The sequence below is a fragment of the Kogia breviceps genome, chromosome 17, assembly GCF_026419965.1.
Source record: "Kogia breviceps isolate mKogBre1 chromosome 17, mKogBre1 haplotype 1, whole genome shotgun sequence".
Taxonomy (NCBI): Eukaryota; Metazoa; Chordata; class Mammalia; order Artiodactyla; family Physeteridae; genus Kogia; species Kogia breviceps.
The window spans coordinates 17,452,941-17,479,009 of record NC_081326.1 but is presented as its reverse complement, the minus strand read 5'-3'; the positions used below and the strand labels follow the sequence as shown (position 1 = coordinate 17,479,009).

Sequence of the window (26,069 nt, the reverse complement as noted above, 5' to 3'; positions counted from 1 at the left end):
ATTGTTGCCTTTTGTTTGCAAACTTAGGGAAAATGAGGTCAATTCGATTCTCATCTAGTTGGCTTTGTTCAATGTAAAACAGAAGTAGTACTCAATTTCTCTTTGATGATTAGAATAATGGCTAAGCTCACCAAGGCTAGAAATATGGATAGTAATTTGAATATTCATAATCCATGACTCGGTAAAAGGAAAAGAATTCGCTATATCAAAAATATACATAAATATCATAAAAAGAGTAGTATTTGAAACCCAGTGAACATGTAACAAAACTTTTGAAAAAAAAAAAAAATCTCTTGTGTTTACCATTTTCATGCTATATAACCTGTTAAGTGTCTGGCTGCAAGAGAACCCCTTTAATGATCAGGATCGATATGGTATTCTTTAAGCCACCATTCATTTTAACCATAAAATTATGTGTATTTAACTAAATCGAGAGTCAGTAATTTTTTTTTTTTTTTTTTTTTTTTTTTTTTTTTTTTTTTGTGGTACGCGGGCCTCTCATTGCTGTGGCCTCTCCCGTTGCGGAGCACAGGCTCCGGACGCGCAGGCTCAGCGGCCACGGCTCACGGGCCCAGCCGCTCCACGGCATGTGGGATCTTCCCGGACCGGGGCACGAACCCGTGTCCCCTGCATCGGCAGGCGGACTCTCAACCACTGCGCCACCAGGGAAGGCCGAGAGTCAGTAATTTTTATGTTACAAGGAAAATATGACATCCTATAGCTAAATATTTTGAATACCTAATTTCTGCTTATTTTATCTTAATTACAACATTATGCTTTGACATTAAATGGAAAACATAATCTGATTTATCAAAAAAGATTACAAAATTAGTACTTTCAGGACACATATTTATTTTCCAATTAATTTCATTGATCTTACAGGCGGAATAGTATCTTGATCTATTACATTCAACAACACCAAAAAGTCTACAACTCTGGTGTCAATATCAATAATTACTAAAAATCAAGCAAGCAATTTACAACTATCTGCAATTAAGGAAATTAGATCCAAAAGGCATGTAACAGCAACAACAATAAAATAGTATTTGTGTTAAGACATAAATAGCCAACATAAATTTAGTACCTCAGGCATTTTTCTAATTTATACAAATTTTGCAAATTGAGGAGCACATTGGCCAGGCCACCAATGATCATGAAAGAGAAAATACATAAATGTGCCTATTTTGCTAATAGTATATGTTCAGCACTTTAGCTTGACATTGTGTGGTACAGTTACCCCTTCCAAGCATTAGACGTCAATACTACAAATGCCTCAAGCTCTTTTACAGATGAATGATCTGATGAAGATGCCCTCATTTCAGAAACTAAGGTCATTAATGTTTTATCTTCACTTGTAACATTTCGGAAGACTTGCTGAACCTAAAGAAAGCCCAATCTCAGTCTGCTGGATGAACAGCGACACCTAGTGGTCATTTTACCCCTAAACAAATATCTTAAAAGTATAAACTCAAGGGTATCCATGAAACAAGTGAAATTGCCACAAATGCATCATCTTTGATAGCGACACAAGCCTATTTCCAATGAAACTGTATCTGAAAATCATAAATACTTTTAGTAGATTTTTCTCTTGATCAGTAGTAATATAAATTTAATGAAAAGCCAGCATTGGACTTTGAATCTTTATTCTTAATCAACAACCCTTATATAGGTAAATATCCTCCTTTGTAGATTTTTGTAAAAATCCAATTTCAATTTCTTCATGTCTGAGTTCTTGCTTCTAAATGGATGACATAAAGAACTCTGAAACACTCTGACCTACTGAATAATCAGTTTTGTGGCTCTTTTATGAATACATGGTTTGGAATGTCCCAGAAACAAATTCAGACACTCTATACAACAATGCACTAAGGTTCAAAATCAAGACATTATAAAAGCTGTCACTCTGTTCATTATTATTGGATTGAGTTTACACTGGAGATGTTCCTAATTTTTTGGAAGCAGAGAGTATCCAGTTCAATAATATTTTCTAACACAACTGATTCATGAATTATAGAATTCTTTTTCCATCAAAAAGTCATTGTTTAGTAGGTATGACTGTTTCCTGTTCATGAAAATGTTGGTAGGTACATTCTTTGGCCATCTGCACAGCCCATCTGAGGCAGTCCAAGCAAGCTTCTGCTGTTTGCTGGAACCTTAGCTCACCATTCCCCATACATACTTCTCGTCACACCTAACACCGCTCCCCACACCTTTCTGGCCAACTCCAGAGAAATTCCACCTTTCTGTCACCAGGAAAGATTCTTCCTGAGCACAAACTGCATCTTGCAGTTCCATCATTGTTCATGGGACACACAGGGGTTTTCCCTGCCAGATGGACTGAGGCACCCCCTACAGTGCCCGGACATACATGAAGGAATATGGGTGGAATCACTATCTATCGACTTATTTCATCTCCCCTAAATTAATTGCCAAGGATCAAGACTAGATCTTCTCCTTCCCTGTAACCTTTTAAGGCTTTGTTGATGATAACAAATAGATGCAAGGTTTACACAACAGTTTTTCCATTAACACACCAGCCTCCCTAAATGCAGAATGGGCCTATTTAACACTCCCAGACCAACAGAATACCCAGTCCCCAGCCACATGCCGTGCTAGCAGTTACCTGGAACATTCACCTAGATGCCACCTGTGGGCACAAAAGGGCTGGAGAGGCCAAGACTCCCAGTGACTGTTCACAACAGTCCATGGGAGTGATATCTCACAGGCACCTTCGAATTGGGGAACCATGAGGAAATTTAAGAGTTTCACGTAAATGCTAGGCAGACATGTTCCAGTAGGCGTCTCGTGCCCAAGTAGGTAATCGGTTAATTTTAGTAAATTAGTGACTGTGATTTATGTGCATTTAAAATTAACACTAAGGTCAGATTAGGCGCTATAAATGTAAAGCTCAGGGTTTTCTCCAGCCAACTCCCCACAGTAACTCCCCAGTCCTCTTTTTCCAAGGTCCTCAGTTACAGGAGGATGCATGGGCTGTAGCCACAAGTAGCCAAATAGAATGTTTACTAAGGGGACAGGCAGCCCTGAGTGGCAGGGGGCACCTGGAAGTTGCATTCTATTGTCCTCACTATACAGACTTCATTCCCCCTTTCCCCCCTTCTTTGTCCCTTTGCCTCCCTTATTTCTGCCTAAAGCTAACGGTGAGAGTATGAAGCGCTGTTGTGCCCTGCTGCTGTCTGAACTCCTGTGTTGAGTAACAAAGATGATTTCTGAATTCCAGGAGAAAATACTGCTAACTGTGCAATACTCAGCACACCCAGATAGCGTCAGATGAAGAGCTACGGGCAATCACAGGTTATTATTACTGTCTGCTCATAACAATAAAGTTCTCCCCCAAAATAACCCAGAACTTGAACTGACATTTTGAGCGAAAGGTCTGTTCTCTACCTGTCAGCATTCACGTATCTTGACTTTGCACATGTTTTAAGGATGAATTAGTTCAGGTTTGCAAATAAGTCCTCTCAAAGTTACCAGCCCACAAAAACATCTTCATTGCCTCCTCTCCCTGCATAAACTAGCCAAAGAGTGAAGTAAATTATGCTTTTTACTAGCTGCCCAGGGTCGTTCTTCACTGGGCCTGGAAGAGTGGAGAAGGGTCTAGTTGAATGGCTAGATGAGTTGCCGCCACTAGATCCCCACAAGCCTAGAAATAATTTGGTCTGGGTCTGAGGACGAATATCACGCTGCCAAGTCTCTTTCTGAAAAGCATAAAAGCAAAATATCCCATTCCTGCAAGGAAACCAACCACGAGGATGGTGCCAAGAACTTTTGGGGCCCTTTTCTTGGCCACCCGGAATGCGGTTGGCAACACCGCAGAGATTAATATATTGTTGACATGTCCTAAAACCTTCTTAAATGTTCTTCTCTTCAAGACACGCTCGTAATAGGTTTCCAAGTTCGGTCGCTTTCCATTTCCCCAGTTTCTCCTTGCAAACCCCAGGAACTTCAGTCGATGCAGTGTAACAGCAAGCGAGATGTCAGCCAAGGTGAAGGATTCCCCGCAGAGCCATGGCTGGCGGCCCTCTTCTAATTAGAGAAAGGGACATGGAGGATAAGGGACAAGCACTGTACAAATAGACTTTGGTTGGCATCTTTGGTCTTAGTCCTAACAGCAAGGGTGAGTGTAGCAAAAGATGAAGGCCATGGTACATTTTCTTGACAATACTCAGCAAGTAATTCTATGCTTTAAAAAAAAAAAAAAAAAAAAAAAGTCCATGCAAATGTATCCCAAGCTAAGGGAGACTTGCTTGACATCTGTCAGGCACCTGCGTCCCTAGGTGCCACAAGAGCCACTTGAGCTCAAAGCCTGTCTATCATTTTGAGGAGCTGAGAGCCTCCAAGCCAAAGGAGTTAACAGATATTTCCTTCTGGGTTAAGAAAATGACAGGTGTACTTTAGGAAAATCCATATGTCACTTAGTAGTTGCCGCTTTTAGTTACTAATTTAAAACAGAAGAAGTCCCTATTGTGAAGCAAGTTTCAGGTAAAATGGTCTTTAACTTTGTTGTCAATCAGAATAGTGCAAATGGTCCATATGTCTGCACCTGGGCTTCACCGTGAAGCTCGGTTCACAGGTGCAGCGGATGCATGTTCACCAGCCAGCCTGCACATACACACAGACTGGCTCCCATGTTATACTTTACTTCAATTTGCAGTTTTTCTCCCTGCCTAAGGAAAAAACTAGAGGGAGCATTCAAGCAGGTACTCAGGTTATTCAACCAAACTAACTACTTACAATAAAATTCGTGAAACAGGCCAGGTAGGAATCTATGAAGCATAACTTAAGTTGTGCAGAAAAATTCTTCACCAGTCATATTTCACATAGATGCAGAGTTACAATTAGACACCTGGGTTTTGCTGAATTTGACACCTATTATTGTTGCTATCATAATTTAAACTGCCCATGAGTACTAACAATTAAAAACAGATTACAGAATGTTTTTGGTGAAACCTAAGCATGTTCCCATAAATACTCCCGATGTCCAGAAAAAGAGAAAAAGGACACAAATGAGAACCTACCTGGGGTTTCTTCATTTCTTCTTTGCAACTCAGTTTCAACCTGATCCAAGACTTTCTCCAATTCATCAAGAATTTTCTTCAAATATTTGACATTGTCGTGGTCAAGGAGCTTTGACTAATTAACAAAAATAACGTATAGGTTATTTATGCCTGTAAAAGTCATCAGTGTAGAGCAGAGCAGATACAAACGCTTACAGAGTTGGAGCCTGTTTATTCTAGACAATGAGAAGAAATAGAATAACTTTGTTAAAGCAAAAGCAAACCTCACAGAAAATGCCCTGGCTGTGAAAATATCCCAGGGGTCAGACCCACTGTTCACTAGCAACTCCTGTGGAACCAAATGATCAGAGAGGGCAAAGAATATGAGAGGCACAAAGAGACTCCTCTCATGCCCAACTCCAGAATGGAACGTCAGCAGCCTTCAACAAATGAATAACTGAGGGCTCAGAGATGAGAGAGGAATCTGGATGCAGTGAGTTAAAGAGCAGGTGGAGAGTAAGGAGTGCTGTGTCTGCAGGCATTTCTCTTGGAAGCTCATTTATTCAGCTCATGTAGGATAAAGGAGGCTGGGAGGTGGAGGGAAGATTGGGAGTGCTGACGTTTGCTAGATTTTCAACATGGGAGCAGCTTACACAGTTTGTTGGAGCAAAGAGTCAGCAGAAAGAGAAAGGCTGACTCTAACTGATGAAGGAAAGACCTCCTCCTCCTCAGGAGGCAGACACATCCAAGTGGGTTAACTCAAAACGGATTTAAGACCTGAGAGTAAGACCCAAAACCATGAAACTACTAGAAGAAAACACAGGCGGTAAACTCACTGACTTGGTCTTGGCAATGATTTTTTTAATCCGACACCAGAGGCAAAAGCAACAAAAGCAAAGATAAACAAGAGTGACTACATTAAACTAAAAAGCTTCTTTCTGCACAGTTAAAGGAACCCGTGGACAAAATGAAGAGGCAACCTTCTAAGTGGGAGCAAATACTTAAAAATCATATATCTGATAAGGGGCTAATAGTCAAAATCTATAAAGAGCTCATATAACTCAATAGCAAACAAACGAACAATCCAATTTAAAAATGGGCAGAAGATCTGGATAGACATTTTTCCAAAGAAGACATACAATGGCCAATAGGTACAAGAAAAGATGCTCAACATTGTAAATCATCAGGGAAAACAAATCAAAACCACAATAAGATATCACCTTACCCCTGTTAGAATGGCTATTATCAAAAAGTCAAGAAATCACAAGTGTTGACAAGGTCGTGGCGAATGGGGAACACTTGTGTTCTGTTGGTGGGAAGGTAAATCGATGCAGCCACCATGGAAAATAGTATGGAGGTTCCTTAAAAAATTAAAAATAGAACTAACATATAATCCAGCAATTCTACTTCTGGGTATGTAGTCAAAGAAAAACAAAAACACTAACTCGAAAGATATCTGCACTCCTATGTTCATTGCAATGTTATTTACAATAGCCAAAACATGGAAACAACCTAAATGTTCATCAATAGATGACGGGATTAAAAAATTGTGATTTGTACATATAGAATGGAATATTTTTCATCTATTAAAAGACTGAAATCTTGCCATTTGCAACAATGTGGATGGACCTTGAGGGCGTTACGCTAAGTGAAATAAGTCAAGCAGAGAAAGACAAATCCCATATGATCTCTCTTACTGGTGGAATCTAAAAACAAACAAACAAATAACCAAGCTCATAGATGCAGAGAACAGACTGGTGGTTGCCAGAGGCAGGGTGGTGAGGGGTTGGAGAAATGGGTGAAGGGGATCAAAAGGTACAAAGGAAAAAAACTGAAAGGCATGTGGGGTATATATATTAAAAGAAAAAAACAAAAAAAACCTCAGTGGTAGCTTTATTGGTATAAAAAAGTCATAAACAGAGGTCAAGCTGCCTCAAAGTGGAAAAATACCTGAAATGACAGATTCCTAGAATATTTTGTTAACTTGCTTTTACATTTTTTAAGTTTCCTTGGCAACCAGCATGAGCAATGACTGCTTTTTAAGCAACTGTCATTACGTCTGAATATCAAATCTAATAAAGAAAAATTCTTTCTAAAAGCAGAGCATTCTTTCTAAAAATTCTTTCTAAAATTCTTTCTAAAAATTCTTTCTAAAAAATTCTTTCCAGGGCTTCCCTGGTGGCGCAGTGGTTGAGAGTCCGCCTGCCGATGCGGGGCACAGGGGTTCGTGCCCTGGTCTGGGAAGATCCCACATGCCGCGGAGCGGCTGGGCCCGTGAGCCATGGCCGCTGAGCCTGCGCGTCCGGAGCCTGTGCTCCGCAGCAGGAGAGGCCACAACAGTGAGAGGCCTGCGTACTGAAAAAAAAAAAAAAATTCTTTCTAAAAGCCGAAGGTAACATGTGTTCTGATGACTTGCGATATTTAAGATGTTCTTAAAAATAGTGATACTGTACAAAAAGTAGAACATTTAATACAAACAGTGGATGTCAATTGAGGACAGCCCGGTTTACCTACCTGAAGTCGCTTCTGTTTTGCAATGTACGCCTCTTGTAAATCTGGGTTTTCTTCAGCAAGTTTTTTCAGTTCAGACTCTGTGTTACCAATTTGGCCTGATAACAAAATCATTTTTGAAACAGAAAATTATTTCCTCCCTTCCATACAAGAAACAAAGAAAAGCAGGGAAACTCAATGGTAAGAGCATAAGCCCTGGGGGCCATGCCCTTCCTCTGCCTCAGACGCCCCCTCTGTGCCTCAGTTTCCTCACTTTTAAAATGGAGCTATCCGGTGCTTTGTGACCACCTACAGGGGTAGCATAGGGAGGGTGGGAGGGAGATGCAAGAGGGAGGAGATATGGGGATATATGTATATGTATAGCTGATTCACTTTGTTATATAGCGGAAACTAACACACCATTGTAAAGCAATTATACTCCAATAAAGATGTTAAAAAAAAAAACACTACAAAGTCTACATAAATAAATACTGCACTCTGTTAAAAAAAATGTTTAATGCATGAGACCCCCCCCATGCATACACGTTGTCTCTCTCTCTCTCTCTCTCTCTCTGTCTCTCTCTCTCTCTCTCTCTCTCTCTCTCACACACACACACACACACACACACACACAAACACACACACACACTGGAGCAACCAGTTGTTCTTTTCTTCCTAGTGACTCTCTACTCTTTTTCTTAAGATCCTCTCTCACTTGTAACATTCTGACTTTCCTGAACTATAAGGGTGACCTTTCAGCTATTATAGTACCAAGAAGAATGAATCAGGAAAAGAAGAAAACTAATCACCCATCTTGATCCTTTCATTATCCTCTTAAAAGGGGGTTTCTACCTCTACATTGTTCCTCTGCATCAAAGGACCCTGCCGCTTATCTCAGTAGGTGGGAGCTGCTAGAGAGAAAGACCGGGAGAAGCTTGTCATGGCAAAGCCCATTAACAATTCCCAGGAAATAAAAATAGAATCTGGGTAAATAAATAAATAATATAATAAAATGGAGCTCTCAGAGTATCTGCCGCACAGGCTGAGAATGAAATGGGAGGCACCGTGGAAAAGCACTGAACGCAAAGCCCAGCACATCGTAAGTGCTCGAGCAGGGTTCAACCTTTCAATACCTTCCAAGTTTTCTGTAATAAATTTCTATGTAAAGGGAAGGAAAAAGTCTTATTTAGAGAAATATTTACTCTAGGTAAATATAGTCAGAATACTTGTTTCAGATCATTTAATGATATAATGAGTATTTCTGAGAAGGAGGAGGAACAAGAGAAAGGTGAGAAACTGGAAGAGAGAGGAGAAAAACGGAGGGAGAGAGAGCAGGGCAGGGAAGGCAAGAGGAGAGGAGCGAGGAGGAGGGTATCCAAAAGAAAGTAAAATAGCCTAAGTAAGAGAACTGTAAAGGCGAGGTATGATGTAACAGAAAGAACGTGCTTTCTGGAATTGAAGCTCTGGGTGTGAGAGTTCCTGGTCAAACACGCCCCGGTCTGATCACAGCCCCTTCCCTTTCCTTCCTTTCCCATCCCAATCCCCTGGGCCATGGAGCACACCTCCTCCTGAACCTCATCCCATGCACTGACCCTTCCCTATCCTCAGGGCAGGAGGAAGGAGAGAGCCGGAGGTCACAGCTCCACCTCAGTGAATCTCCGATCACTAAACTCAGAGGAAGAGTAATGGCTAGACAGCCTGTAGCCCAGCTCTTCACATAATGAAACAAAAATTAAGGACCAGAAATGTGAACTCAGTCACCCTTAACTCCCAGCAGATCCCAGCTTTCCTTATTCCTAGTCCATTTGTCCATGAGAACATGTTATGTTCTCTACTTTTCCACAGGCCACTCTTCTGAGTTTTATTTAAGCTTGGCCCTCAAGGCCAAGAGCTGGAAAATCAGGTCCTGTAGACAATAAATGTCCACACAGATTCATCTGACTGGTGCGTGGATCGATATATAACACGCACGTCCATGAAGCAAACTCAACAACCCTGCCTCCAAGTCTTCCTGAGGTGTGCTAGGTCTCAAAAATGAATTAAAAGAAACTTGAGACAGAATTCCAGGTCTTTAAGATCTTTACATACTGCGAATCCTTGTTGTTGCATAAGCTGGGATCATGGAGTCCACAGTTAGCTCAGGATGTAAAATGCAGCCGTGTGTATAGGCGTCCATGGGCAAGGAGTCAAGTAGTTCTCGATAATGTTGTACCCGTGGGTAATACATGCTTCCTTTATCAGGCATTAACCTGGGTGTTTTTTCTAAAATACGCACACAAACACATACAAAAACATTGAAGGAAAAGTTACAAACAAGATGTTACATCCAAAAGCAAGAAACAAAAACTCCAGCCCCTCAACATGAACATTTTCAGTATTATATGAAGGCATTTAAAGGATGATATCTCTCCAGCCCAGACATTCAAAATTTGAATTGGACTGAGGTACCAGACCAGATTCCCACACGATCACACTTCTCCACCTTGTAAATCACTACCCTCAAGGTCTAGTTTTTTATGCCAACTCCTCTGCGGAAATTTCCCCAACCTTCCACAACTACCAACATCCGACTAAGTCAACTGTGCCTTCCTCTGTACACGCAAAACACTCTGTACATACTCCATTATAGCCCTTATCACCTTAATTAGTTGTTTGTATCTTTTTGCCCCATAAACCCCTTCAGGGCAAGAAACGTATGATCCAGAGTCTAGCATAGTGTCTCATACATTTTAGGCCCTTGGTACATGTTGGTTAAGTGAATGAAGGCTCATTACGGAAAGATGATCAGGGACCACACCTTCCCAGGTTCCAGTTAATACCAAGAGTGATCCCATTGATGCTATCTGAATGGGAATTGATAATCTTCATGGAATTCACCAGCAATTTATAATATTTTATCTCTGGAAAGTGGGTTCTACATCAATCTTCATTTGCTGGTTAAACTCTAGACTATAGACTCCTTAAGGGCAGGGACCATGTATTGTTCTTTGTTGAATTCCAGTGCCCAATATAATGTTTGGCTCATAGTAGGTGCTGAATAAATTTCAATTAATGAATTAATATATTCCCAAATTGCTAGTTATTATAGAATATTTGAGCTGCAGAAGCTCTGTAGCAGTGAAAGAGGACACTGAGATATGTAGGCTGAGACATTCTCCCAAGATCCCACAGCTAATTAGAGGCAGACCAAGAACCAAAGTCATTAACTCCTAATGCAGTGCTCTGCTTTATTACATCATCGCAACATCTGCAAAGGGTTTACTTCTCAGAGACTATTCAAGAAGAATAAAAATGAACCACGTGATCCAAAGGTCAGGGCTAAGTCCCTACAGAATCTATGCCCACTTCTGACTCTCAAACTTCCCCTAAAAAAAAATGCCAACAAGCTTATTAATCTAACAGGTGAAAAGAATGACCTCAACTCTATTCATTTATTTTTTACTTATTCATTTAGTTTGAGTTATTTACTTAATTTGGAATCCTTTTGAGCATCACACACACTCATTCATAAACATTGACAATTCAGAGTTGGTTGGAGAGTAAGATTTCAGGCAATATCTCATAATGCCAGACCAAGCAGTACAAGATTGTGAGCCAACAGGCTATTTCTGCCTCTCTAAGAAAAAGGAATACGGATTACTCCTCAAACCAGTGGGCAAATGCCTAATTCCCTGCCGGGAGTCCAATTCTGAAGTCTGCATTAGAACGACCAAGCATGAAGGGTCAGCTACATTCTGCTCGTCAAGCGTGGATTTGCCCAACTACAGCACACTTCCTTGCTGACTTTTCAGGATCTCCGAATATCACCAGGATCCCAACCAACGCATGGTAAACATTCCCATGAGGATAACAGACTGGAGGCCTTCTAAGGTCCTTGAAATTCTAAAGAGTTCTTAACCTTTCGTGAGCCACTGACCTCTTCTCAAAATAATGTTCTCAAATGCATAAAATACAAGACATAGGATTGCAAAGGAAATTGATTATATTAAAATAAACTATCAAAGTGATTTTAAATTATAAAATACTAATATGGGTGTATTTTTATTAATACACTAACAAAAGCTAGCAGCAGGTCTAATAACTACCATAATTTCAAAGTAGTGATGGGCATAAGTGATATGGTAAGATATCTGCAATAACGTGATATGCTAGGAACACATCACAGTCACGTGAACATACGAACAAAGTCACAGGCACTCCTGATATTGCTTTGGATTATGTCTACATTGGAAATGAAAGGAAATGATAAATTTCTGTTTGAAATTAGTGAAAAATAAAGATGTAATTTTTTTCCCCTCTAAGATATCAAATGTCCTAAATTCTATTCACAGACCCCTAGCAGTAAAAGTTCTCAAAATATGGTCTGAAACCCCTGGGCTTCCTGAAGACACTCTCAGGGGGTCTACAAGTCAAAGCTATTTTTATAGTAATACTAACATGTTAATCGCTTTTTCACTCTTATTCTCTCTTTGAGTGTATGACGGTATTTTCCAGAGCCTATGCAACATGTGATAACTCCATCACTCTGACAGTTAATGGAATGTGGTGTTGTATATTCTTGTATTTTAAACTTTCCTCAATTTTAATTTCCGGTTTGATAGATATTGATAGATAGAACACATAAACAAAAGCTCCCAAATATCCTTGTTAACTTTTAAGACAAAGGGGCCTTGAAAACCAAAATGTTTAAGAACCACTGTTCTGGGGGGTCCGAGAGCCACAGGTTAATAACCATAAATGACACGTCATTTTAAAATGCCTCTCAAGTGGTTAAATTTTTTTTATTTTTTATTTTTTTTTTGCGGTACGCGGGCCTCTCACTGCTGTGGCCTCTCCCGTTGCGGAGCACAGGCTCTGGACGCGCAGGCGCAGCGGCCTTAGCTCTCGGGGCGGCCCAGCCGCTCCGCGGCACGTGGGATCTTCCCGGACCGGGGCACGAACCCGCGTCCCCTGCATCGGGGAGGGTTGAGGCGGACTCTCAACCACTGCGCCACTAGGGAAGCCCTCAAGTGGTTAAATTTATAGCTGCTGGCTCTGGCTGCTTTCTTGTGCCAGGCCGGGGGCTTGTCTTTCAGAAGAGCATACAACTTCCTTCCTGGGAAAGAGAATAAAAGCAGGAAAAACAACATCCGATTGCTTTCTGTGGAAGGTCCATCTGGCCAAGTCTGAATCCAAAGATTTGAATGCATGAAAGTAATCTTCTACTCGGTGCTCCATTACTACATAACTATCTCCTAAAACACTTTGTCAGGCAGAGCATCAGATACCCACTGAACCCATGTTCTTTTCCAAGTTCACTTTCTCTCTTCAAGGACACCCTGTCCAGTATCGCACATCCAATGTGCCACCAGCACCCTCCTGACACCAGCACACAAAACTGTCCAGTGCCTCTGGAAAGAGAGTTTTTCAAAAGACAACTGGGAATTTCCTTTGAATTATACAGAAAATCTTCCCTCTCGTCCTCATTTTATTTTCCAGTCCTTCCATAAAGCATTTTTGTTACGAGACTAAAAAGAGAAAATCTTTTCTTGGTATTCTACCTCAATCGGGAGTGAGAAAGCAATAGAAGGGTTACAGGGTTTGAGAAACAGGCAATAAGAATAATTCTGGGAACTCTTCATTGGGGTGGAAGGTTGCAGTAGTGGAAGCCAGGATTAGTAACTAAGCCGGAAGAGTAAGTAAGTACACTGGCATAAGACCTGACGTTGTAGAACTGAGTAGGGACAAAGGCAGGTCTTGTACTGCACCGAAATTTAGGCAGCAAATTAGAAACAGGCAGATGGACATAAAGCAGAAAGATGTGATAAACAACAAAGAGAGAAAACAAAAGAACAAAATTCTAAATCAGGAAGAAACAATAAAAGCATTCTGTAATAATTGTTTTATTTAATGGGGACCAACAGCTCCATATATTCTCAAGTCCCTGTACTATTGGGTAGAATAAACAATGGCCTGGAGCCATTAAAAATTACATTCAGTTTCCCCAAGAGCAAAAACTAAAAAGAATCTAGGGGCTTAAGGGCATACGTTTTAATTATTTTCCTAAATTGGCTGCTTTGATTTCCTACACTCCCCAGTGATGGCAGATAAAGGAGGCATTACTATGACTGTTTTTAGAAGACACCCCCTAGGTCTATTCGAATAACGGTCAGGTCTTCCTTCAATGAGAATAGATTAGACTTCATTTCTATCTCTATCCCTCTGCCGATTTTTTATTTTACTTAGATCACTTAGTGATGACATTGTACATAAGATAATATGCAGCATGTAGCTGAACAAAACTGTACCCTTCAACTAGTCATACACCAGGCTATTAAAAATATAATAATGGTAAACAATTAAATTATGACCTGAAGCAAGAGATATGGTTACAAACAAACTGACTACAATTCAAGGCTGTCATAACTTCAGAGCTAGGAAGATCAAATCTAAACACAGATGAGAAAAAACACGATGTCAAATTACACAAGTTCATTATACACATCCAGAATTTTCTGAGACAGAGCCAAATTTGCAGCAAGATAGTCAATACATTTTATACTTTAAATGTTTAACTACTTTTTAATTGGTAGTATATTTAAAACTTTTATAGGAACATTCATAATTGGGGGGCAAAAATTCCTTGATCAGATAGTTTGTTCCATTATTGTATACACATAATATAGAACCAGGACTTCTGTAATTTTAACACCCCGTCCTGTTCACTAAAATTGAACAAATCAGAGAAAGTTTTTTTAAAAATTACTTATTAAAACCACGTTTATTGGCATAATCATGAGTTTTAAAGACTCATTTTCTTTTCCTTACCATATACCACATTTTCTCTGCACTCAGTTACAGTCCTTTGTGCTAAACTGCAATTTCAATAGATGTGCGAAAAAGTGTATAATGTTATTCAACTATATATGAGACCCTTTTACTAACAGATATAAAATTATTTATTTTATGACCTTAACAATAATTGAAAATTCCTTACATAAATAACTATATTTTAATATAACAGTAATTTCAGAATGAATATTATCTTTAAAATCCGAGTTGATTTTCAATACATATTGATAAAACTATATTTATAAAATAAATTTATATTTCCTAATCAGACTTAGTATGTGATACTTTAATATATACCAGAATATTTGGATTATTTCCAAACCAAATTCTTTTCCTAAGAATACTTAAAATGATATATCTAGACATAAGATATGGGACATAGTCTTCAGAGAACTGTTATAAAACATATTAAATTACCAAAATTCAGTATTCACCATATGACATCCTTGATTCCAGGTCACCACTTATTGGCAGTAATAAACAGTTATATTCTCATATTTTGTAGTTATTTCACGCTCTCTTTTTTTTTTACTTCTAAAAATCAGAATTTAATTGGGATGCCAGATTCCTAGCAATTTACATTTTTAATTTTCTAGATAATCTGGAGATTACATGCTCCCTTTTTTTTTATTATTTAGTGGCCAAGTTACACTTCACTAAAAGAGATTATGATATACCAAAAGGATGTAAATATGTAAAGAGTGATTATACAGAAAGGTTGAGAAAGGCGTACAGGTCAGCAAGCCATCATTTTTAGTACAATCCCCAGTTGATAGACTAATAAAGGATAGCAAATAAGAGCAAAGGAGATGCCAGTTGACTACACTCTGTTCTTTAGATGAATGGATACACTTAAAGTCTCTTATATAACCATGGGCAACTATACACCTCATGAAATCCATTCACTCATTATCACTCTAATTTATCACCTTTCCTCAAAGTTCCATCCATTGGTCAAAATGCTGCATGTTCCCACCAGTTCAAATATAGCAGGTCCCAATTTGCCATGTTCTAGACAGAATCTATACTTTTGAAACAACTTGAAATCACACTAGTCTTTTATTTCACTGTTGGCTTTTGTTGGCAACTTATTAGCAGGCCAGGTCTCCCAAACTTCATTAATGCAGCTGATTTTTTAAAACAAAATTCATATACTACTTTTAGCCTTGTTAAACTTTATCTTAGTTATTGTTCCATTCCATTGTTCCATGAGAAGCATTTCATAAGCTAGTCATCATTTTAACTATCACAGCTTACACATCCACAAGTATAATAGTGTTTCTTCGATGTCTTTATTCAAATCATTTATGGAATCGTTACACTCAGTCAGAGAATAGAAGCCTAAAAGAACACCAGTAGAGATCCCTGTCCAGGCTGACATCTGTTTTCAATAACTCATTCATTTTAATCATTCAAAAGTATTTATTAAGCTCCCATTAAAGAACAGGCACCATACCAGGCACTGGAAATACAGTTGTTTATGAAACAAGCACTGTCTCTGACCTCACGGTGCTTACAGTGGTCTACAAGTAACTGAAATAATTAAAGTGTGATAAAAATTATCATAGGATAAGTGAAATGAGAGAATATAGCTAAACAAGCAACATGCTATAAGAAATTCATAAATGAATATTCTTCATTACGGTGGTTTATTCATCGGAAAATGTGCATTACTTTCATCTAGCCATATATGCTCCTTCATTCCAGAGGGGTATCATATGACTTAATCTCAAATGCTCTGCCTAAATCAAGATACACTGTATCTAGAACTATGCCCAGCACCTAACAGATTCACTTTTTAAAGTGTCAAACACATTCTCCAGTAATGTAAAAGTTAAGCTGATTCCTTTTCATCGAGATACTCATAAAATATATACTTTAAAAATTTTTGACAACACATTCTAGAACTCTGCCACGCTTAAAGACAGTAATTTATAGCACTGCTTAAAGCTTAAGCAATTATTTAATGCACAGTAATTTGTAGTCGTGCTTCTCAAACTTTTGTGTATTTATGAACCACTTGGGAATCTTGTTAAAATGCAGATTCTGATTCAAGAGACTTGCAGTAGAGTCTAGAATTCTGCATTCCTAACAAGCTCCAAGGTGATACCATGCTGCTGGTCCATGGAATACGAGTTAAGTAGTAAGGATTAGAATTCAGCCTCCCCTCTCCTTAATGATTGGGATAACATTTGTCTCTCTCTTGTCTGGCCCTTTTCCTAATCTCCATGAGTTCTTAATGATAAATACAACTTATCTCAATGATCATTATGATAATGCTTACATGTTTGTTTTTCATTTTAACACTTTGAGACAAGCTTCATCTGGAGACTAGACTAGGCTGCATTTATATAACTGTTTTCTTACTGTCTTCATATCTACCTGGGTTTTAGTTCCCTTAGTCTTAATCTTCCTTTACCCCTTCCAGTTGAATGACTACTCATTCAACTGGAAACGGGAAAGAGTGAAATAAGGGTTGATTGGACTTGCTTTATCTCTGCAACTGATAAAACTATATCACCTAATCCAAGAGGACAAACAGAAAAGTCAAGTCACCCAGGACATGCAACCAGTTTGCGACAGCTTCAGACTAAGAGCTAGAATTCTTGATTGTCTACTTATTCTATTGGTACAAGCAGAATTAAAGTCCTTAGTTTCCAGATTCTCCTCTTAATGTTTAGCCCACTGTACCTTGTCCTCTGATTCAATAACTAGTTGTAAGAAAAGGTCAGTATTCACCTTGAGCAGGACTCAGAATGCATTTCAGTTTTGCTATTATACAGTCAAAGAAAAAGAAAAAGCCTGAAAAAAAATTTGATGAAACCTAATAATCATTAACATTACTATCCTGTAAAGTAACACTGTATATTATTGAATATCTCCCAGGAGAGATAATGTCAGGAAGAGGAGGAGGAGAATGGTAGTAATAGTAGTTCAAGGGATGCTAACAAAAGATTTAAACATGATTTTCATTTGCTATATCTTTTTAAAGTTTTTGATGATTTAAAGTAGAATTCGTATGCAATTATTTTGTCTTATTCACATTATTATAATCACTTCTCCCAAGAAATACAAATTATTACTCAACAGACTTGTCCATTTCCAAAAAGCTCAAGATTGAGGAAAATTGTCTTAAATCAATTAGCCCCCATTTTCTGTGCAGTCCCCAGCATTTAGACTTATAAGGAATAGCAAGTAATGATGGATGGAAAAGCAGTTTAGATCAGTGGCCTTTGGTTTAGATCAGTGGTCACCTCCAATCAAAATCTTAGGGAACTAAACACTTGGGTTAAAAATAAGGGAAGCCCATTGCTAATCTAATTCCCTGGGGTAAACTCCCCCCAGCCCCCATTTAGGTCCTATACCTATCTTTCTTCTAAGTACCTCAGGCTTTTGGGGGCCTTATAATTTCCTTTCTCAGCTTCCAGTAATTGGGGGTTATATTCTGGTTCTATCTTGCCCAATTAACATCCACATAACTGGTGGCAGGTGAAGAGTGACTGGGTCTCGTCGTGCAACTTCTTTTTCAGAAGAGTGCTTAGCTGATAGCTAAGAGCCCTCTGTTCTGCTCTCAGTTCTGTCAGTGATCAGCTGTGTAATCTTGGGCAAATATTGAAGCTACAGTTTACCTCAAAGGCTTGTTATTAGGAAGAAGCAAGACACTGGAAGTGGCTGGCAATGACCATGAGAGATGGTCCATGTAATAGGAAGGTTTGGATTTGAAAGGCTTGCATTCCAGCCCTAATCTGCCATAAAATAGCTATGTTACCTTAGGCAACCCCTCTGTTTCTCTTTCCTCATGTACAAAAGGGGAATCATTAGTCTACCATGCCTATCTCAGGTTGCTTTTTTTGGAAGACTGACTAGAACAGAAATTATAAAATGTCTGACACAAAACAGGCTGTCAATAAACGATTATTACTTAACAGCACTGTACTGATTGGAGCCCTATAATTCCTCACAAAAGATATAAAATTCAAACCATACAGATGTAACAAGGGCAAAGATCTCCAAGTATACCAACACTCTAATCCCCCTTGCCTAAGATTTATTCCTCTTTTTCCCTCCTATTGTTTTTAAGGTAGAACCATTTAGTAGACTAAATGAAACTGATTTTCTTTCATACTGTGCATTTAAAATCAATATTATGAATTTGACTTCAAGGCTAATAAATCGCCACCACAAACCATACACCTGCAGGGTTTTTTGCAAGTGAATTTAAAAGGGAAGCTCCAGCATTAAAATTGGTAGTTTAGGGCTTCCCTGGTGGCGCAGTGGTTGAGAATCCGCCTGCCGATGCAGGAGACACGGGTTCGTGCCCTGGTCTGGGAAGATCCCACATGCCGCAGAGCAACTAAGCCCGTGAGCCATGGCCGCTAGGCCTGCGCGTCCGGAGCCTGTGCTCCGCAACGGGAGAGGCCACAACAGTGAGAGGCCCGCATACCGCAAAAAAAATAAAAAATAAAAAAATAAAATTGGTAGTTTACGTGAAATCTTTTCAGTGGAGTTACAATGGCTTAGACAGAATTTATGCTATTGACCCATTTTATATTTGTGTGCTTATGGAAATGGAAAAGGTTGTTGGCACTAAACCACCATCATGAAACCAAAAAGAGGGGAGGAAGGGAGGAAAGGGGGGAGGAAGGGAGGGAGGAAGGAAGACATATATTTGTGTTGAAAGTAAATCCAAGAAATCACAAATAGCCTTAACATTACCATCCAGGAAAGTCTGTTCAAGATAATCAATGATCTGAGTGGCCTCACAAATAATGTTTTCCCCGTGGATAAGGACAGGCACTTCTCCAGTTGAGTTCAAACGCATAAACCAGGGCTCATTGTGCTCACTCAGGGGCAGACTTACATCATGTTCCTCGCACTTCAATGCCTTTTCAGCAATTACCAAGCGCACCTGGAAGAGTTCACACTGGTTACCACAACGCGTGGAGGCCTTTAATTAAATGACATCCCTGGATCCCACCATGCAGCTCTTTGGTGCTTCCCTGAGTTATTAATATTTTCAACATTCTTTTCAACTATTCCTATTCCTGGCATTAACAAGTGAGATATATTCTAGCGTCTTCCTCTTATAAGTGAGAAAAGACAAGTAATGAAAAGGATTCTGGCTATATTCAGTCCACAGTCACCCCCTTCATCACTACTACTTTCTCGGTGTCCTAAACCTTACGATGCGTCCTCCCCATAGTAAGGACCTGAAACAGATAGGCTAGGCCTGTTGAAGAGAGTGAATGCGACCAAGAGTAAAAGAAGGGAACCCTAGAGCTTCCCTAGGGCTTCCCTAGGGCTTCCCTGGTGGCGCAGCGGTTGAGAGTCCGCCTGCCGATGCAGGGGACGCGGGTTCGTGCCCCGGTCTGGGAAGATCCCACATGCCGCGGAGCGGCTGGGCCCGTGAGCCATGGCCGCTGGGCCTGCGCGTCCGGAGCCTGTGCTTCGCAACGGGAGAGGCCGCGACAGTGAGAGGCCCGCGTGCCGCAAAAAAAAAAGAAAGAAAGAAACCCTAGACGATGTGGTTGCAGGAAGGTGCTTCCCTCCTCCTCGCTCTCCACGGCCCCGGAGACAAGGCCTCCCGCCCAAATACCGAAAGCGATGCTTTTTTTGTCGCATTTCACGACTGGTAGTGCCTTTGCACCTCAGACTGATGCTCCCTGCTCCCCTACAAGGCGCACCCCTCCCCCTCAGGGAGCGCCCGCCGGGGGTAGGGCGTCGGAGGCCTGTTTCTAAGTGGGCCGGCTTACCCGGGCAACACCCAGAGGGAGCTGTCCCGGTGCTGAAACCCGATCCGCACCGCCCGCCCGGCGGAGGCCTGTACCTTTTGAGAGCTGAAGGAATGCGTCCAGTGGTACAGAATGAGCTTAACCTCCGCGTCCGACTTGCCTTCCGCCATCAAGGGCGCTCCCCCTCGCTGCTCGTTCTGCCTCCGGGCCATTTTGGGGATGCGCGAGCGCGGGAGGGCCTCGCCTGTCCGTCCTTTACTTCTCCCAGCCCTTAGCTTTGCCGGGATGCCACCCGGAGCCGGTAAAGATGAGTTCGCGCAGATGAACGAACAGACCGCTGGGAAGTGTAGTTTCGTGGGCGAGAAAGCTGCGGGGGGGAGTCTGCGCACAGAAGTCACCTGGGAGGTGCAATTGGACGTTTTTTAGGGAAAACGATCTCAACTATGAGTCCCTGATTATTTAAGATGAGTAATGGAAAATGTTGATTGCAAATCATTCATCGGTTTTGTAGATGGAGTAGAGGTTGCTCAGGCATAAAAGCATCAATTTCCCAAGATACTTAGGGTTCCTCTTGGAGAGTCTGTGCCTTTGGTGGAAGGGAAGTTTCCGGTTTACAGACAAAACAACAGGATAAAGATTTATGAGTTTTCATTAGAAGATGCTATTATGCGGTCATGTAATAACAACAACAATAATAATAAATCTCATAAACAATGGCGATTTAAAATAGTCTAGTTAAACACAGAAAATATTTTGCCCATTTTTAAATGTTTTTAAACATTTTATTGAAATATAATAAAATATTAATATTATAAATATTAAAACAAGTATAGTTGATTTACAATGTTGTGTTAGTTTCAGGTGTACAGCAAAGTGATTCAGTTATACATATACCTATATACGTATTCTTTTTCATATTCCTTTCCATTATGGTTTATTACATGATACTGAATATAATTCCCTGTGCTATACAGTAGGACCTTGCTGTTTATCCATTCTATATATAATAGTTTGCATCTGCTAATTAAACACGGAATTTTTAGAGCAGAACTACTTGGGTTCATTTCCTAGTTTTTCAATTTTCACAATTTCTGAAGTAGAGATAATTCTATTTCCCCCCATAAGGTTTTTGTGAGAATTAAATAACTAAATACAACGTCAAACACTCAAAACAGCCTAGCATGTTGTAGACACTCCATATCATGTACAAGTTCAGTTGCCTTATAAACATTCTCTTTATAATCATGGCCAAAATCATAATTTTATGCTAATCTAGTTGTTACCACTCACCTCTCAAAATTTAACATAATAGTAAATTAGCAAAATTTCTCTTTCAGTAAATATGTATTACTATGGCCATGAAATGAATGCTTGTATAATTCATCCAGCAAATGTTTATTGAGTACCTACTGTGTTCCAAGCATTGTACTGGGCCCTGGTAATACAAAGTTGTATAAGACCTGATACCCGGCACCCAAGATATAAGTCTGGTGGCAGAGACAACAAAATAAACAGACAACCACAGTGGAGATGAGAAGTATCAGTCTTAGAGTCAACACAGGTACTAAGAGAAAAGAGAGGCAGGCATCCAACTCAGGTCAAAAAAGGCCCCCTAGAAGAGACAAAAATCTCATGAGGCCGTTCCTGCCTTTTACAACACTTTATTTGTTGCTCTCTCTAATTCTTGTATAATTTTTAAAGATTTTTACAGTAACTCTTTATACCCTTCAGTTAATTCAAGTGCTACAGCAGAAGTGATCCTTACCAAATTTGTTTTATATCAGTTCGCTCTTCAGAACAGAAGAGGAAAAAGCAAAATTGCGACATCAATCAGAGTCGGGTTTAAATTCTAGCTCCACCCTTAACCTGAGCTCTCCTGAGCCTTCACTTCATCATGTGCAACACATAGACATATAAAAATATATGACTGGGCTTCCCTGGTGGCGCAGTGGTTGAGAGTCCGCCTGCCGATGCAGGGCACACGGGTTCCAGCCCCGGTCCGGGAAGATCCCACGTGCCGCCGAGCGGCTGGGCCCATGAGCCACGGCCGCTGAGCCTGCGCGTCCGGAGCCTGTGCTCGTGTGCTCGGCAACGGGAGAGCCCACAGCAGTGAGAGGCCCGCGTTCCGCAAAAAAAAAAAAAAAAAAAAAAAAATGAATAAACCCAATATTCTTGTTAGGTCCTCTGTCACTTGCAGCTGAAAGAGTCCTGACAATAAAGCCCAGGTCTATCCAACACTGAGCACTTTCTCCATCACATATTCCCAGCAGCCAAGCCATATAGGAATCCGTGAATTGACTGATTGATTACTGTATTGGTGTTTAATATTAAGTATTCATATATGTCCTTGGAAGTACAAATGCATACAGAGCTTCTGAAAGGAAAATCATCAATATGCATCAATAACCTTGAAAGTGGGCACAACTTCTATTAACTCCTCTCTTTGCAATTTAACTAAGGAAATAACTGCAGCAAATTCTGGTCCTAAATATCTATTTTCCCCTTCTTCAGTGGTGATAGAAATTCTAGCCAAGCACATGGCTGCTGAGAAGAAAAACTGCATTTCCCGGGCTCCGTTGTAGATAAATGTGGCACGTGACTATTTTCTAACAAATGGCATGTAATGGACATGCCAAAGGGCAAATTCTGGGAATCTTCCTAAAGGAGGCAGTTGGCCTTGTGCCCCTTCTTCATGCCATCCTCCATCCTGCTACCAGGAGGGTGGATGCTGACTTGCATTATGACGAATGGGGCCACACCCCAGGGATGGCGAGCCCTGAGCTGTCATTGGGACAGTGGGAAGCAGAACCACCTCATGAACCTCAGTCTGCAAACCTCCGAACTTCTACCTGAAAAAGAGATAAAGCAACTTGTTTAAGCCACTGTTATTTGGTGCTTTTCGGGAGCTATTATCTTAACCTATCCTCCCTAATACATCAATCTTGTAAAATATAGGTGGCCTTTATTTCTTTATGCGTCTATATTCTGTAATTTTTCTATCATGAATATGGGCTGCTTTTACTTCTTAAATATTTGAACATTAAAAGAATGTTATTAGGGCTTCCCTGGTGGCGCAGTGGTTGGGAGTCCGCCTGCCGATGCAGGGGACGCGGGTTCGAGCCCTGGTCCGGGAGGATCCCACATGCCACGGAGCGGCTGGGCCCGTGGGCCAGGGCCGCTGGGCCTGCGCGTCCGGAGCCTGTGCTCCGCAATGGGAGAGGCCACAGCGGTGAGAGGCCCGCGTACCACCAAAAAAAAAAAAAAAAAAAGAATGTTATTAAGTAGATGAGATAAGGAAACACGTTGGTGTTCTGTTTTGTTTTGAAATCACGATAGGGGTAGAAATAGAACTGCTACATCTACTTCGATTGATCCATAATCTCTGTTATTTTCCACCCTCATAAAAGCCATTCTTATGTGATATAAAAGCCTTACTATCCACTCACATGTTTATTCAGAGTGTCTACTAAATTGTGTGTGTATTCTGTAGCGATGTGTCTTTGTACATCATCACATTAGATTGTGGGATCCAGGACAACAGGAGCCAGATCCAGGTCAACTTGTTTCTTCAGTATGCTTTTGTTGAGCTCTACCTGTCCCAGGAACAGTGCTAGCTGTAGAACATAGGGAGTTAAAAGTCACAGTCACTGGGAACTCAAGTGTGGAGGGAGAAAAATGAGATTTCAACATAGTGTGGTAATTGCTTTGATATGTAAGAGATTATGATGGGATTATAGAGAAAGGCACCTAACATAGATAGGCTTCCCAGAAGAGGTGATGATCTGTACCCTAACTGGTACCGTACTAGAGTAATTACCAATCTACCCACTGCTGCCCCTGGCTCATACTGCCTCGAGAGTGCTGATTGTTAAATTTGCAGAAATTTTGCAAGCTGGATATTCAACACAGCCATTATTAAAAATTCAATAAAATTAAATTGCATTTAAGAAATTATTTTTAAAATACAGCTAGCAAATACTCAAAAGATCACTTTCAAATTATTTTACTATGTTTACCATTATCTATACTCTTGAGTTTATTTATGTCTATTATATTTGTATGATGGAAATCGTATATAGGGGTGGGTGCATCTCTTCCTATCTCCCTGTTCAGTGATATCATGTTAGTAGCTTAAAATTGGCTGTGGCAGGAGTATTTACACTATGGAAATTGACAAATGCTATCTACCATGCGTTCTGGGTTTTTTCTGGAGAGTTAGTTGTTAAATATTTACCAGCACACCATTGAATGTATGTATGTTATTTAGTATTCAAAAAATTGTCTTGACAATGATGATCAGGAGAACTGGGGGTAAATTCGTGATTAAGTTTGTATGTTAATCTCCTTTTGGTACCTTTTCCTGTCCCAACCAGCTTCAGTTCTCCTTCCCTCTCCATTTCTCAGACCCCACTATCCTTATTTCCTTTTCAGTCTCTTCCCTCTTTTTAGGGAGAAAAGAAATGTGCACACATCGACCTGCCCACAGTTAAACACTGAGCATTTTCTCTAGCACATCCTCCCAGCAGCAGAAGCATGAACCAGTAAACACTGAATGAATCGATTTTTGCATTAGTGTTTAATATTAATAATACCTTATAAGCAAAAGGCATAATGTAGGGTTTTTGCATCTAAAAATCACTGACCACTTTCTTACGGTCTCATCTGATCGTCATGCTAGCCTGTGAGGGAATTACCATCCATCATGACTGAGTGACTGGTCCAAAATCCTAGAGCTAGTAAGTGAAAGAGCTACATTCAAACATGACTTTTCTGGCTACTAGTCAAGTACTACTTTCTACAATACTGCTAGCTTTACACCAAAGAGACAAAGTTGTGGACTTTCAAGCTTTACACAGCCTGGGGTAGACTTTAGGGAAAATATAGCCACTTTCTTGTGTGTGTGTGTGTGTGTGTGTGTGTGTGTGTGTGTGTGTGTGTGTGTGTGTCCAGCCGCTCTGCGGCATGTGGGATCCTCCCGGACCGGGGCACGAACCCGCGTCCCCTGCATCGGCAGGCGGACTCTCCACCCCTGCGCCACCAGGGAAGCCCCTATAGCCACTTTCTTAAAAAGTGGTCCACGTAGATACTTCTATTGGAACACAAACTACCATATCAAACTACTGCTTATATGTCTTTCTTGTGCATTAGACTCTGAGCCTCTGCAGGTCAAAGACCCCATATTATTCATTTTAGTATCCCCAAGAATCCAAAATAGTGCTTGGCAAAGTGAGAGAGTGGCATAGACTATACACTAGCTAGTGGGAAGCAACCGCATAGCACAGGAAGATCAGCTCGGTGCTTTGTGACCAGCTAGAAGGGTGGAATAGGGAGGGTGGGAGGGAGGGAGACGCAAGAGGGAGGAGATATGGGGATATATGTATATGTATAACTGATTCACTTTCTTATAAAGCAGAAACTAACACACCATTGTAAAGCAATTATATACTCCAATAGAGATGTTAAAAAAAATAGTGCTTGGTACATAAAAGATGTTCCAAAACTGCTTATTAATTGAGAAAAAGAGTAGATAAACACCACCACCAACAAAAGCAACAGCAAACAATGACAACAACAACAGTAGTAATAATAAATTATAGCCTATTTAGCCCACTGCTCTAGAAATTCTATGTGTAAAGTGAATTTTATTTGACAAAATGTGATACTTACAAACCTGGACTGTGATTCATGGTTCATTAAATTGACTGTTTTTATGTTCATTTTTATTGAAATTCTTTATTCATTTAAGTGTTTCTGAGTGAATGAAGTTAAAATGGATTTGATTGATATTGTGAAATAACAGATCACATACGCTCTCTGAGCCTGAGTCAACTTACCTATAATTATGGTTAAAATCTACCAGATATGCTGGATACACAGATATAGCCAGTTTGGGAAAGTTCTCCAAGCTAAACAACTATGATTTCTGCACTTTCCTTTATGTCTTATGCTTCTGTCAACTTTTAATTTATCATAAAGAACTGTTATAGCTGAGTTATCATGA

The 26,069-nt window shown here is 40.2% G+C and overlaps 1 protein-coding gene across 2 annotated transcripts; it reads right to left on the bottom strand.

Annotated features, from left to right (window-relative positions):
- Positions 1 to 832: 832 nt before the first annotated feature.
- GDAP1 (ganglioside induced differentiation associated protein 1) lies at positions 833 to 20,654 on the bottom strand. 2 transcript variants are annotated; one of them, XM_059042854.2, is made up of 6 exons: positions 20,164 to 20,654; positions 19,053 to 19,245; positions 9,594 to 9,767; positions 7,530 to 7,624; positions 5,037 to 5,151; positions 833 to 4,044 (listed from the first exon to the last, which is right to left on the bottom strand). In XM_059042854.2, the coding sequence occupies exons 1-6, from the start codon at positions 20,278 to 20,280 to the stop codon at positions 3,662 to 3,664; spliced, it is 1,077 nt and encodes a 358-aa protein (XP_058898837.1). In that variant the 5' UTR covers positions 20,281 to 20,654; the 3' UTR covers positions 833 to 3,661. The 2 variants fall into 2 exon arrangements, with proteins under 2 accessions (XP_058898837.1, XP_066874256.1); XM_067018155.1 differs by having other exon boundaries at positions 19,198 to 19,245; positions 20,164 to 20,347.
- Between the last annotated feature and the right edge of the window lie 5,415 nt (positions 20,655 to 26,069).

Coding starts and splice junctions, on each gene's coding strand:
- GDAP1 (XM_059042854.2), bottom strand. CDS start 20,280: ATGGCCCGGAGGCAGAACGAGCAGCGAGGGGGAGCGCCCTTGATGGCG. Junction 9,768..19,052: donor TGAACAGACTTTCCTGGATG/GTAATGTTAAGG, acceptor TGCGTATTTTAG/AAAAAACACCCAGGTTAATG. Junction 5,152..7,529: donor CAAAACAGAAGCGACTTCAG/GTAGGTAAACCG, acceptor TTTGTTAATTAG/TCAAAGCTCCTTGACCACGA.